General features: G+C 34.2%; 5 protein-coding genes across 5 annotated transcripts in view; 2 read left to right on the forward strand and 3 right to left on the reverse strand.

Moving 5' to 3' along the window:
* The window catches only part of LOC125819887 (probable rhamnogalacturonate lyase B), a 425,441-nt gene that overhangs the window by 387,527 nt on the left and 25,806 nt on the right, over positions 1–12,108 (reverse strand). The window lies entirely within an intron of this gene.
* On the forward strand, positions 756–1,567 carry LOC125819917 (zinc finger protein ZAT10-like). The gene has a single exon (XM_049499322.1). It carries the CDS (start codon positions 812–814, stop codon positions 1,457–1,459), a length of 648 nt encoding a protein of 215 aa, XP_049355279.1. The 5' UTR covers positions 756–811; the 3' UTR covers positions 1,460–1,567.
* On the forward strand, positions 2,933–3,788 carry LOC125819919 (zinc finger protein ZAT10-like). The gene has a single exon (XM_049499324.1). The coding sequence runs from the start codon at positions 2,997–2,999 to the stop codon at positions 3,618–3,620; it is 624 nt and encodes a 207-aa protein (XP_049355281.1). The 5' UTR covers positions 2,933–2,996; the 3' UTR covers positions 3,621–3,788.
* LOC125819928 (uncharacterized) lies at positions 4,444–6,815 on the reverse strand. Its single transcript, XM_049499333.1, has 3 exons — positions 6,629–6,815; positions 4,983–5,044; positions 4,444–4,869 (listed from the first exon to the last, which is right to left on the reverse strand). The coding sequence occupies exons 1-3, from the start codon at positions 6,708–6,710 to the stop codon at positions 4,675–4,677; spliced, it is 339 nt and encodes a 112-aa protein (XP_049355290.1). The 5' UTR covers positions 6,711–6,815; the 3' UTR covers positions 4,444–4,674.
* On the reverse strand, positions 8,332–11,780 carry LOC125819913 (protein SYM1-like). Its single transcript, XM_049499318.1, has 4 exons — positions 11,366–11,780; positions 10,363–10,591; positions 8,828–8,952; positions 8,332–8,495 (listed from the first exon to the last, which is right to left on the reverse strand). The coding sequence occupies exons 1-4, from the start codon at positions 11,762–11,764 to the stop codon at positions 8,412–8,414; spliced, it is 837 nt and encodes a 278-aa protein (XP_049355275.1). The 5' UTR covers positions 11,765–11,780; the 3' UTR covers positions 8,332–8,411.

A 12,108-nucleotide genomic window follows, 5' to 3' on the forward strand; every position in this document is an offset into this window, starting at 1 on the left:
TTGATATATAAAAAAAGAGAGTATACATTGGTTATTGGAGATGTATACATCTTCCAAATGTATTAATCTTAAACCTCCACCAATCATTTTATATCTTGAGGAATATGTTTTGACTTTTGATAGAGTCCATAGTCTACATGCAGCTTAGGCAACTGGCTCAATTAATATATATTCTCTCCATTCACTTTACTATTTTAAAAATAATTTTTCGATTTTAACTTTATTATTTAAAATACAACTATATTTGTGTGACTGACTAATACATCATCCACTCTCTTTAAAAATGTTTGAACCCGCCCCACATCTCCCTATTGTCATCCCTATCTAAAGTGGAAGAATAAAACCAAATAGGTGTAAATACCTTGCATCCTTTTTAGCCGTCTTTGTTGAGGGTCATAATACAGAGGCAAAGTCAGGATTAAGAGTTTAGGGGTTCTAAATTTCATTAATAACCGTCAATCAATGTTGTTAGGAGTTCACAAATTAATATACATATATATTTAATTAATTTTCTAGTACAAATATAAAGACTACAGAAAAGCTATTGGGTTCGTCTGAACCCATGATCCCCCACCTAGCTCCGCCGCCTCAGTACTAAACAAAGTTCCACTTGGCCCTCAAGTAATTAATATCTTTGTCAAATGTGCTCCACTCTCTCCTTCCTACTCCTTGACTTGCAACTTCCTTATCTAATTTCTCCCCTTTATATATTACAAATCTCCCTCACTCAAAATCAACAAACATAATTCCAACTCTTTCTCTTCTTTTCACTCACAAATTTCTTCATTCACTAAGAAAAAACCAACTAGTAATGGCACTTGAAGCTTTGAACTCTCCAACCACCACAACTCCACCATCACTATTTCAATTCCAAATTAATACTACTACTCAAAATTACCTTGAATCATGGACAAAAAGCAAGATCAGATCGAAACGACCTCGTAGCATCGTCATGGAGGAACAACAACCAATTATTTCCGAAGATGAATACTTAGCTTTGTGTCTACTCATGCTCGCACGCAGCAATAACAATAACAATGTTACTAGTAAGAATTCTTACAAGTGTTCAGTTTGTGGTAAGTCTTTTGGATCCTATCAAGCTTTAGGAGGACACAAAGCTAGCCATCGTAGTAATAGAGATAAAGTGTACGAACAATCTGTAGTCATCACGTCATGTAATGTGGTTAGTGGAAGGACTCATGAGTGTACCATTTGCCACAAGACTTTTCCAACTGGACAAGCTTTGGGTGGTCACAAAAGGCGCCATTATGAAGGGAAGGTGACGTCATCATCATCATCGTCGAACGGTGTGGGGTCGGTCAACAACTTTGACTTGAATATTCCGGTGTTACCAGATAATTGGCCGGGTTTTGCCTCGGGCGAGGATGAGGTGGAAAGTCCTCATCCAACTAAGAAATTAAGACAATTTCCTTCACTTGAATTATTCCAACAACAATAGGACACACTTTGGGAAAGTGATTATTTGATTATTTCATTCATTTGATTTATTCTTTTAAAAGAAAATTCTATTATATGGCTATGATTTGAACATTTTGTTGCCTTTTTAATATACCAACACTCCTATTTATTTTGTATTTCACCTTGATTGTATTTGTTGCATGAACAAATATTGTTGACACAAATTATATTCGTTTCGCGAACAACAAATATACTGAATAAAGTTGTCTAGCAACCAAACCTTGCTATAAAGCGTAAATAGTAAAAATGTAGCTACAACTCGTAATATAAAAACCAAACTATAGTAATTTCTAATAAAATTTGCTAATCATAATCATTAATTACATACACCAACAATAGTGGAAATTAATAATTACAGTCAAAGTTGGAAGTTGTTAAGGCTGCTGGTGGCTCATAAAGTCACACAAGATTTAGGTCAATATTGTGAAATATGCCCAACCTCTAATTAGGGATGGACATAGTTTGGGCAAACTTGTACTTTTCCTTCTCTTCTTCCTCTGCCAGCCGTAGAGGCCTGAAAATAAGACAGTCTAAAAAAAGGATCTTCTATCTACACGTTTTTTAAAATAGAATGATAAAGTAAGCTGTAGAAGCTTGAAAATAAGACAGTCTGAATAAAGGGTCTTCTGTGTACACGCTTTTGAGAATAGATTGACAGAGTTTGTTGGAGTCAAAATTTGAATACTTTAGATATTTGATTTGGACTTTGATATATAAAAAAAGAGAGTATACATTGGTTATTGGAGATGTATACATCTTCCAAATGTATTAATCTTAAACCTCCACCAATCATTTTATATCTTGAGGAATATGTTTTGACTTTTGATAGAGTCCATAGTCTACATGCAGCTTAGGCAACTGGCTCAATTAATATATATTCTCTCCATTCACTTTACTATTTTAAAAATAATTTTTCGATTTTAACTTTATTATTTAAAATACAACTATATTTGTGTGACTGACTAATACATCATCCACTCTCTTTAAAAATGTTTGAACCCGCCCCACATCTCCCTATTGTCATCCCTATCTAAAGTGGAAGAATAAAACCAAATAAGTGTAAATACCTTGCATCCTTTTTAGCCGTCTTTGTTGAGGGTCATAATACAGAGGCAAAGTCAGGATTAAGAGTTTAGGGGTTCTAAATTTCATTAATAACCGTCAATCAATGTTGTTAGGAGTTCACAAATTAATATACATATATATTTAATTAATTTTCTAGTACAAATATAAAGACTACAGAAAAGCTATTGGGTTCGTCTGAACCCATGATCCCCCACCTAGCTCCGCCGCCTCAGTACTAAACAAAGTTCCACTTGGCCCTCAAGTAATTAATATCTTTGTCAAATGTGCTCCACTCTCTCCTTCCTACTCCTTGACTTGCAACTTCCTTATCTAATTTCTCCCCTTTATATATTACAAATCTCCCTCACTCAAAATCAACAAACATAATTCCAACTCTTTCTCTTCTTTTCACTCACAAATTTCTTCATTCACTAAGAAAAAACCAACTAGTAATGGCACTTGAAGCTTTGAACTCTCCAACCACCACAACTCCACCATCACTATTTCAATTCCAAATTAATACTACTACTCAAAATTACCTTGAATCATGGACAAAAAGCAAGATCAGATCGAAACGACCTCGTAGCATCGTCATGGAGGAACAACAACCAATTATTTCCGAAGATGAATACTTAGCTTTCTGTCTACTCATGCTCGCACACAGCAATAACAATAACAATATTACTAGTAAGAATTCTTACAAGTGTTCAGTTTGTGGTAAATGTTTTGGATCTTATCAAGCTTTAGGAGGACACAAAGCTAGTCATCGTAGTAACAGAGATAAAGTCTACGAACAATCTGTAGTCATCACGTCAGGTAATGCGGTTAGTGGAAGGACTCATGAGTGTTCCATTTGTCACAAGACTTTTCCAACTGGACAAGCTTTGGGTGGTCACAAAAGGCGCCATTATGAAGGGAAGGTGACGTCATCATCATCATCGTCGAACGGTGTGGGGTCCGTCAACAACTTTGACTTGAACATTCCGGCATTGCCGGAATATTGGTCGGGTTTTCGCTCCGGTGAAGATGAGGTGGAAAGTCCTCATCCAGCTAAGAAATTAAGACAATTATTTTGAGAAGTTCAATTATAGTTGTTACATGTCTATTTGAGTGGGAGGACAAAATATTAGCACAATTATTTTTTTTTGGTAAATATAGAATACAATTTGGAGAAAGTGATTATTTGAATATTTAATTGATTCATTTTATTACACTAAATTATAAATCAATCATTGAGTTACAAATTAATTTTGCAATTCATGCTCTCTATATTTTTATTTATTTTTATTTTCGTTTTTCCTCTCTTCTGAACTAGATTGACGAGTCCAATGTACTAAGCTTTTATCATGTGTAGCGTCTATATAGAAAGGTTGAACCATATTGAGTCTACTATACATAACCTTACCTTATATTATTTATGCAAGAGGGATTATTTTCACGGCGTAAACCTGTGACCCTTTGATCACACGACAACAAATATTACCGTTGTCAAGGCTAACAATTATTGATCAAGAAAATCTAACAAGGAGACTCTTATCTTCAAACACTTCTAGACATGATTAGTTGCCTACAAGACTACTACTATCATCATAATTACAACCACAACATACCCAATGTAATCTCATAAGTGGGGTCTGAGGACGATAGTGTGTACATAAATCTTACCCCTATCTTGGAAGGTAGAGAGGTTGTTTCTGATAAGACCCTCGGTTCAATTATCACTACAATTTCTGGTCCAAGTCTGAAACTATAGTGTATGCAGTCTATAACTAGTGATAATTATAAAGTAAGTTAGAAGAACTACCTAGTGCCAAAAACTCATGGATAGTAGAGCTCCTTCTATTACATATAACTACGTGATTATATGTAATCGAAGAGCTCTACTATCCATGCAGCACCTAGCAAAGAATTATCAGTTATGTACGAAATTCAACTACATAAATAACTGATAACTTGTGCAAGTATCGCCTAGCTAGAGGCGTACTATAAGTTACATGCCATGGTAATACAGAAAGTTTCAACGAAAAAATTTACAGGAACAACACAAAATTAGCAAAGACAGCTTTTCTGAAGGAAAAAACAACATTTGCCCAACTTTAGCACAGCGGTGGAAGTGGACTAACGATGAGCTTATGGGAGCCCATCGATGGTGCTAATAGGAGGAGGTGAAGGCTTAGGAATATAAGGCATAAGAGGAGTACCATGCTCAACAGGTCCTGGTTTTACGGAAGCTTTTGAGCTAGGAACTGGATCGATGGGACGATAATCTTCCAGTCCTAACTTGCTTGAATCGTCCTCATTGATGCTTGGACCGTAGCCATTGTCCTGAGGATGGGAAATAGGGGAGAAAAAAAGAGACTTTTTAGTAATCCATACACAACATATAATTTCTACACCATCGAACAACATAACTATAAGTTATAACTGTCACAAAGTACCTGCAGCTTTCTGTTCTTTATGGTCATCGTTGTATCTGTGTTTTGCCATTTGAAGGACATTCCTGTGTTTCATTTACGAGAAAGCTACGTCAATACCATACCCTTGCGTGAAACTGTGAATACGACTATCTGCTGATCAATTCTGTAGTTTTAACCTCAGTATCTGGCAAACAGAGATCGGTATATATCTCATATAATTCTTCTAACAGCAAGCACCGTGCATATTAACAAACCGAAATGACTTTATCAAAAATGTACTGAGACTTTGTGAATGATCCTCGGGCAGACATTTGAGAACCATCGAGAAACAAATACGATCAATAACATAAGTAGTTCAATAAAAGTAAGATGAATTGGTGTATACAAGAAGTGAAGCAAGACAATTTATGTTATATCAAATACACAACAACCTAGTATAATCCCACAAGGTGGGATCAAAGGAGGGAAGAGTGTACGCAAACCTTACCCCTACCTTGTGAGGATAGGGAGGCTGCTTCCGATAGGTGATAGACCCTATAAAGGCCCTTCTCTACCTACATTGACAACTATAAAGGCCCTTCTATGATAGGAGATATACTAAACAAATTTGGACCAACTAAAAAATAAAAATAAAAAATGATGATGCGTTCTCAATCTGTTAACTCTGCTCCCCATCCATGGATGTGGGTTAAATTGTTTGATTTGGTGTAAAACACCGGAAAGAGGAGGAGGATAGGGAAGAGAAGAGTATACATGTAGATAATCATTGTCTCGTTATGCTCACTTGATTACCTATATAATTGAAAACGACTAGGAGGGATATCGGTCAATCATTCAACTAGGATTCCTTGCTTAAATATGTTCATTTTTATGTGTATTATATATATATGTATCACAAGATTTGTGATGAGAGAAAGCCATTTACACTCAGATCCATTTACGCTAAGGAAAACGAGGTAAACAAATAGTTAGGAGTGAAATAGCCTTTTTCGGAGAGCAACAATGAAATATAGTTTGCACGGATACGACAATATACCCAATGTAATCCCACAAGTGGGGTCTTGGGAGGTAAGAGTGTATTGCAAACCTTACTCCTACCGCATAGAGATAGAGAGGTTATTTCTGATAGACCTTCAGCTTAAACAAAGCCTCTCTCAAACAGTTTGTAAAAGTAGGATACAGATATGGGACCAACAACAAAATAATGCGAAATGGAGAGTATTACACAAAAAACACGAGGGAGAGCAGTAACAACAACGAAATAATGCAATAATCGGATATAATAAAAGGTGGTACAAACTACAAAACAGAAACTGATCCCTACTCCTTTAGGTAAATAACTCAGCATTCAACCAAGTACACCATTCTTGCCAACAAATAATATTATACCAATTTAAAAAAATATATACATAAAATACTTAGTTTTACGAAAAAAACCACAATTCACATGCCCCAGTTTTAGGCTATAAATTCACAACAACAACAAAACTTGAACAAACTTAATACAGTAAAAAAAATGTCCAAAAATGAACAAGCAATTAGAGCTAGTTTACAATTCAAGATTCTGAAATCTCTTCAATAATAAGAACTTTGAGTTCAAATATGAAAAAAAATAAAATTACTAGTAATATCACAGAACAATAGCAAGGGTTCTCAAGACTTTTTACCTCCAGTGCTGAAGCAAAAAAGGGATAAAAAAGCTGTAATTCCCATCATCAAGAACAGAACAGAGAACCCAAAAGTCTTCATACTGTAAAAAGAGAAAAAAAGATTTGATTTTTGGAAAAAATTCTTGACACCCTTTCCAAGAAAAGAGAAGTTCTTGAATAAAATTCAATTCATTTGAAATGTTTCCTCAAAGAGCCCACTATTTTGATGGATGAGTAGAATAAAAAGAAGAAATATTTTTCTATATGTTTCTCCTACTTTTTTTTGAAAAAAATAAATGTTTAAAAAAGATTTTTTTGTTTCCTATTTTTTAAACAATTCTTTAATTTTAACTTTAGTCTTATTTAAATTCATAAAATAAAAAGAGATTTTTGGTGTTTCTTCTAATTAAAATTTTCTTAAGAGTGTCGTCTCACTAGAGGTCAAGTAATATGAAAAATAGATAAAGGAATTTTTACATAAATAGCTAGACAGATTTGCTATTTACTTTTTCTAGCGGTTGTAATCGGTATATATAGACTATACATTAATTATACACGATCCTTCACATATTATACATGAATTATACATATATTATATATTTGCCCACTTTTCGTTTAATCAATGAGTGAAATGTTATTTCGGTTAATTCTTCTTAATTTATTTAACACAACAAGATTCAAAAGTCATAATTACTTTATTACATTTTGTATGAACTTAAAATTAGACAAGCAAATTAAAACAAAGAAGTACTATTAGAATAAAGAAATGATTTTTATGAGGATGAGTCATGAAGAAGATTAAGTAGAAAAGTGCAATGTGTATAAGGGAGAGTAAATGAGAGAGTTATTGCACCTTTGTTGTTGTAAGTACTTCTGTTTTTTTTAAGTTGCAGAAACAGTGGGGAATGAAGCCAATTGAATGCTTAACATGAGGGGAAATGAGCCTTTGCAGTCTTGAACATTGGTCTTTTTTCAAATCACCATAAAAGAGACCTTTTCTTTTGGCTTCTTGTATCATTTGGATATTAAAGAGAAGAAAACAAATTTAATATTTCTGGACTCTTTAGTTATCCTTCACATATATTCATGATTGAAATTTATTGTTAGTTATGTTGATTGCTCATTAAGAGTCTTTTAATCTTATCAAAGAGAATGAAAAAATCTTGTAGTGTTATACTTCTTCCTTCTGTCTCATATTTACGTGAAGAAAGACTTTTGAAATTTATGAAATATGGCATAACACAAAAATGTGTCCATCAACTTGCATATATGACCTTCAATTTTAGATATGCACAAGTGGGCACTATACTTGTATAAAAATGAACAAATAAACACATTCATCTTACGTGGTGTCCTACATGGAAATTTTGTGTCTTATGTGGCGTTCTACATGTATTATGTCATGTAGAACAGACAAATGTAAGTATCTATTTGTGCATACTCAAAATTAGAACACATAAATGTCAGTTAAAGCAAAATTAAAGTGCATATTTATGTATTATCTCATCTAAAGTTATAATGTTTCTCTACAGCATTACAAAAGTTGAAAAATTTTAGGCAAAATATTATATGTAGATGAAGCAGCATATTCTCAATGACTCGTCTTCATCAATACACTGGAAACTGAAAATACGGAAAATAAATGGAAGAATGAATCAAATTGTGGCTCTTGAATCAAGGGCCTTGATCTATTCTACACCATCCTGTGAATAATGTTGAGTAACTCAATATGCAGGACTGATCAGCGATAGTTTTATCTCAATTTGCACGGTTTTGAGACTTCCAGGGCAGGGGTTGCATACTAAGCAGCAATGGCTTTCTTGGAACTGGCCATATACGTCAAATATATCGTCCAGGCGTATGCGAATGCACTGTTGGCTAATGGCTGTTAAAGAGCATTACCAAAAATGTCAACCTCGTGAGTGTTTAAAAGAGTTCAGAATAATTGAAGGAGATGAATTGAGTAAGTTCAACAAATTTGAGATTGATGAAACTAGAATAAGGGCTCGTAGTCAGACCAGAGAAGTTGTGGATCATCTCAAAATTCTATGTTGCTCGAACTCTTCAAAAATGCATGTTGGATCCTCCAAAAGTAGTGCATTTTTGGAGGATCTGACAGGGGTGCGGCTACTACTTTGGAGAGTTCGAGCAACATAAATCTCATGAAACATAAATGCACTAGCTGTCCTTACAAAAAAGATAAGTGTAACATAGTACCTGTAAATGGACAGGGATTACTTTATATGTCAAGAAATCACACAACGGCCAGTACATTAGGCCGTTCATCATTGTTGGGAGCAGGTCACGCTTCAACCTCGCAACGATTTCCCCCCCATTCTCACCTGAATGTGACGATAAGAAAGAGTCAAAGGATTAAATCATGTTGCGCCAATGAGACAGTAAATCAAAAGGCAAAGGTAATCATCAGACCTAGCATAACCGACAAATAATCCTAGATCACACAAGCAGATTTCTTAAACAGAACTTTACCTCTACGAGATTCCAAAAAAAAAAAAAAAAACCCTTAGTAATGGTTGCGTAGTCATGAAACTCTTCAAATGTGTTGACAATCAATACTGGCAATTATAGTGGCAATACTGGCAGAGATTCACAGGAGGAAAAAGCTAAGAAGAAACAGATCCCTTAATGTAATATTCAGAACCTCAGCCACTGGACGTGGTAAAGTTTCACCAATAGATTATGTACTCACCTACATTTAACTCCTCTCACTGTGTATGCATGTATATAGCAAGGTAGATGATAAAATTAGAGTCCTTCAAATTGTTGTAAACATCAACATCAGATATCAACTGGGCCTACATTTTCTGTCACAAGAGCTACCATATACACCATAGTGCATGGAGAGGAGTTAAATGTCATATGTGATTGCTTGAACCAAAGACCGGGATTAACAACCAAATTAAATAAAAGAGTAAAAAAGGCTTATGTCTTGCACGAAGTGCTGCCCAGCGAAATTGGGGGAGTAGGGGAAGCATCTATGAAAGACAAGGATGAGGCATTTTTGCACACAAGAACCCTGATGTTGTGTATATGGTTGGCTAAGATTAAACAACACAAAACACTAGTTTGCCAATCAAAAAAAAATAAAAATGAAACATTTCTTTCTTTTTACGAGTCTTCCATTTATCAAATAGTCTTATTTCCACTTCCACAACTATTCATTTTATTGTTAGGTTTTTCCAAAGCTTCTAAAATTCTTGTCAAAGAAAAACTGAAGCTCTCAGCATTCAATAAATTTTATAGTTTGATTTATGGTTGAATAATATTACCAAATGACTAATGTGCAATCATTCGGCAGGAAAAAAGAAGCTATCATTTTACTACTAACGATGCATTTTACACATTGGACCACCTTATTCTGCCTCTATGATTTTCCCTTATGTTGTTTGTATTTTTCTATAATTTGTCATGTTCTTTTAACCTTCAGAATATACAAAACAAACATTTGCTTTACATTATAATGCAGGAAAGAAGCAAGGTTAAATCCCCCACATAGTGGTGAAGTGTGTATCACTCGACTCTGATGTCCCAATGGTGCTTTCTGGACTCTGAACTGTTCTTTTGGGATACATGGTCATACTCAGGAAGTCAGGAAGTAAAGTTATGTGCCTTTTAGTATCATTTGTGAGTTGTGACAAATAGCATAATTAAGAAACGAATTAGCAACTTCAGTACTAGAAAGCAAGAACTAGGCAGAAAGCGAATGAAAGAGAGAAGAACCTAATGTGTACCTTGTAGAGTAGCATTGAAAGAGAAGAAAATAGAATTAATTACAGGCCCAAAACCAAGCTGTCCCATCGACAGCTTCTTCAATGTACTAATGGTATCCCGCTTCGGCAATACCCTTGCCACAAAGTTAAACCAATGATGCTGTGCTGTTCCTAAAATTAATAGTCCAAAGCTAGCCATTCGTAGAGTCCTAATTATATCTAAAGAATCTGAAGGTGACATCATAATCATCTGGAAAATGCAAACCACATAGCCCACAAGTCACAACTCATGTTTAATCAATTTTTATCGCATCAAAAAATTCAAACTTTCCAGTTCGTTTGTCTAATCAAAGCAAAAATCACCAGTACATGTTGTGTTTTGGTATGGTGGAAACTGGAAACTGTTTTCCTTGACTGAAATCATTTTCCAATTTGGTTTTTTTGAATTGTTGAAAATATTTTCACCCAAAAGAGGAAAATGGAAGTCATTCTTTAAGAACGTAACTATTTCTTAATATATCACACTTGCTTCAATCAACATTTAGCTAGCATTTGGCCATACATTTTGGGAGTAAAGTTTGAAAAATTGTCTTTAAATATCTATTTGGCCATGAAATTCGATCATCTTCAAATATTTTTAAATTCCAAAAACTGGTCTGGTTTTTGGGACTTCAGCTTATAAAACTTCAAACTTTTTTCCAAGTGAAATGCATGTTCCAACACAACGTCAAATTCCAAAAATCACAACTTTAAAAGCTCAATTTTTCAAGTTTCAACCTCAAAATTTATGGCCAAAAAAGAGCGTAGCATTTACTTCAACTAACAACAACAACAAAAAAAAACTATCTTGATTCTTGATCATAACCTCCACTTAATACCATTATCATTTATTACCTTCTATACTTAGATAGTCCAATCAAACAAAAATTCTCCAGAAAATTACAATTACATCATAATGTAAACCATTTTCCACTGAAATTAGCAAATTAAATTACAAAAATTAGCAAACAAAATGGGAAATTACCTGTGAAGTAACATCAGAAGCAGCATAAATAACAGCAGAAGAAATACTTTTCGTGATAATTGGACGAGCTTCTAGAGCTCCTAAATACCATGCCAAAAACCCCACTTGGGTTTTCGCAGACGAAGATGAAGATGATGAATACGATTTTCGAAAAAGTAACGAAAATGAAAAAGAAGGGGTTTTCGTAACTGTATTTGTATTGAAATTTTTACTATAAGATTTAGATTCAGTCCATATTCTGGAAATTGAATTCTTGGAAGTGAAACAACGCTTTGAATGTTGAATTGTTGTGCGTTTAGCTAAGCTTGTTAGAAAATTTAGTCCCATTTTTGAATGAATTTGAGATTTTTTCTTCTCTGTTTTTCCAGTTTGATGAATTTGGGGGGTTTTGAAGATCATAGAACACTGAGGTTTTGCTTATGTTTTTAGGGCTTTTGTTTTGATAATGCGATTTGCCCCCAAAAGATTAGGGAAATTACACATAGCTCACTAATTTTTGTATATTACTTTTAGTATGCACAAATATAATAAGTATTACGTGCCAAAATACATATAGGATATAAATTAGAGTAAATTTTAGGTTTAGCAAACATAAAATTCTTATTTGTATGTTATATATATAGTTTGCATAGCGCTCCATAACAAATTTTATGGTTGCTATGGAGCATCAGATTTGTATAAATTGTTGGCAGGCCTCTCGTTTGTATAAAAGCACAACGATTGTATATGTATATCGGTTAGAT

This window comes from Solanum verrucosum, unplaced genomic scaffold (genome assembly GCF_900185275.1).
Source record: "Solanum verrucosum unplaced genomic scaffold, falcon-dt-bn FXZP01000229.1, whole genome shotgun sequence".
In the NCBI taxonomy this organism is placed as follows: domain Eukaryota; kingdom Viridiplantae; phylum Streptophyta; class Magnoliopsida; order Solanales; family Solanaceae; genus Solanum; species Solanum verrucosum.

Excerpts from the sequence above, each read along its gene's own strand:
- LOC125819917 (XM_049499322.1), top strand. The coding sequence starts at position 812 with ATGGCACTTGAAGCTTTGAACTCTCCAACCACCACAACTCCACCATCA.
- LOC125819919 (XM_049499324.1), top strand. The coding sequence starts at position 2,997 with ATGGCACTTGAAGCTTTGAACTCTCCAACCACCACAACTCCACCATCA.
- LOC125819928 (XM_049499333.1), bottom strand. The coding sequence starts at position 6,710 with ATGAAGACTTTTGGGTTCTCTGTTCTGTTCTTGATGATGGGAATTACA. Across the intron at positions 5,045-6,628 it reads TTTTTGCTTCAGCACTGGAG|GAATGTCCTTCAAATGGCAA; the intron begins GTAAAAAGTCTT and ends AATGAAACACAG. Across the intron at positions 4,870-4,982 it reads TAAAGAACAGAAAGCTGCAG|GACAATGGCTACGGTCCAAG; the intron begins GTACTTTGTGAC and ends TCCCATCCTCAG.
- LOC125819913 (XM_049499318.1), bottom strand. The coding sequence starts at position 11,764 with ATGATCTTCAAAACCCCCCAAATTCATCAAACTGGAAAAACAGAGAAG. Across the intron at positions 10,592-11,365 it reads CTTCTGATGTTACTTCACAG|ATGATTATGATGTCACCTTC; the intron begins GTAATTTCCCAT and ends TGCATTTTCCAG. Across the intron at positions 8,496-8,827 it reads TAATCCCTGTCCATTTACAG|CCATTAGCCAACAGTGCATT; the intron begins GTACTATGTTAC and ends GCTCTTTAACAG.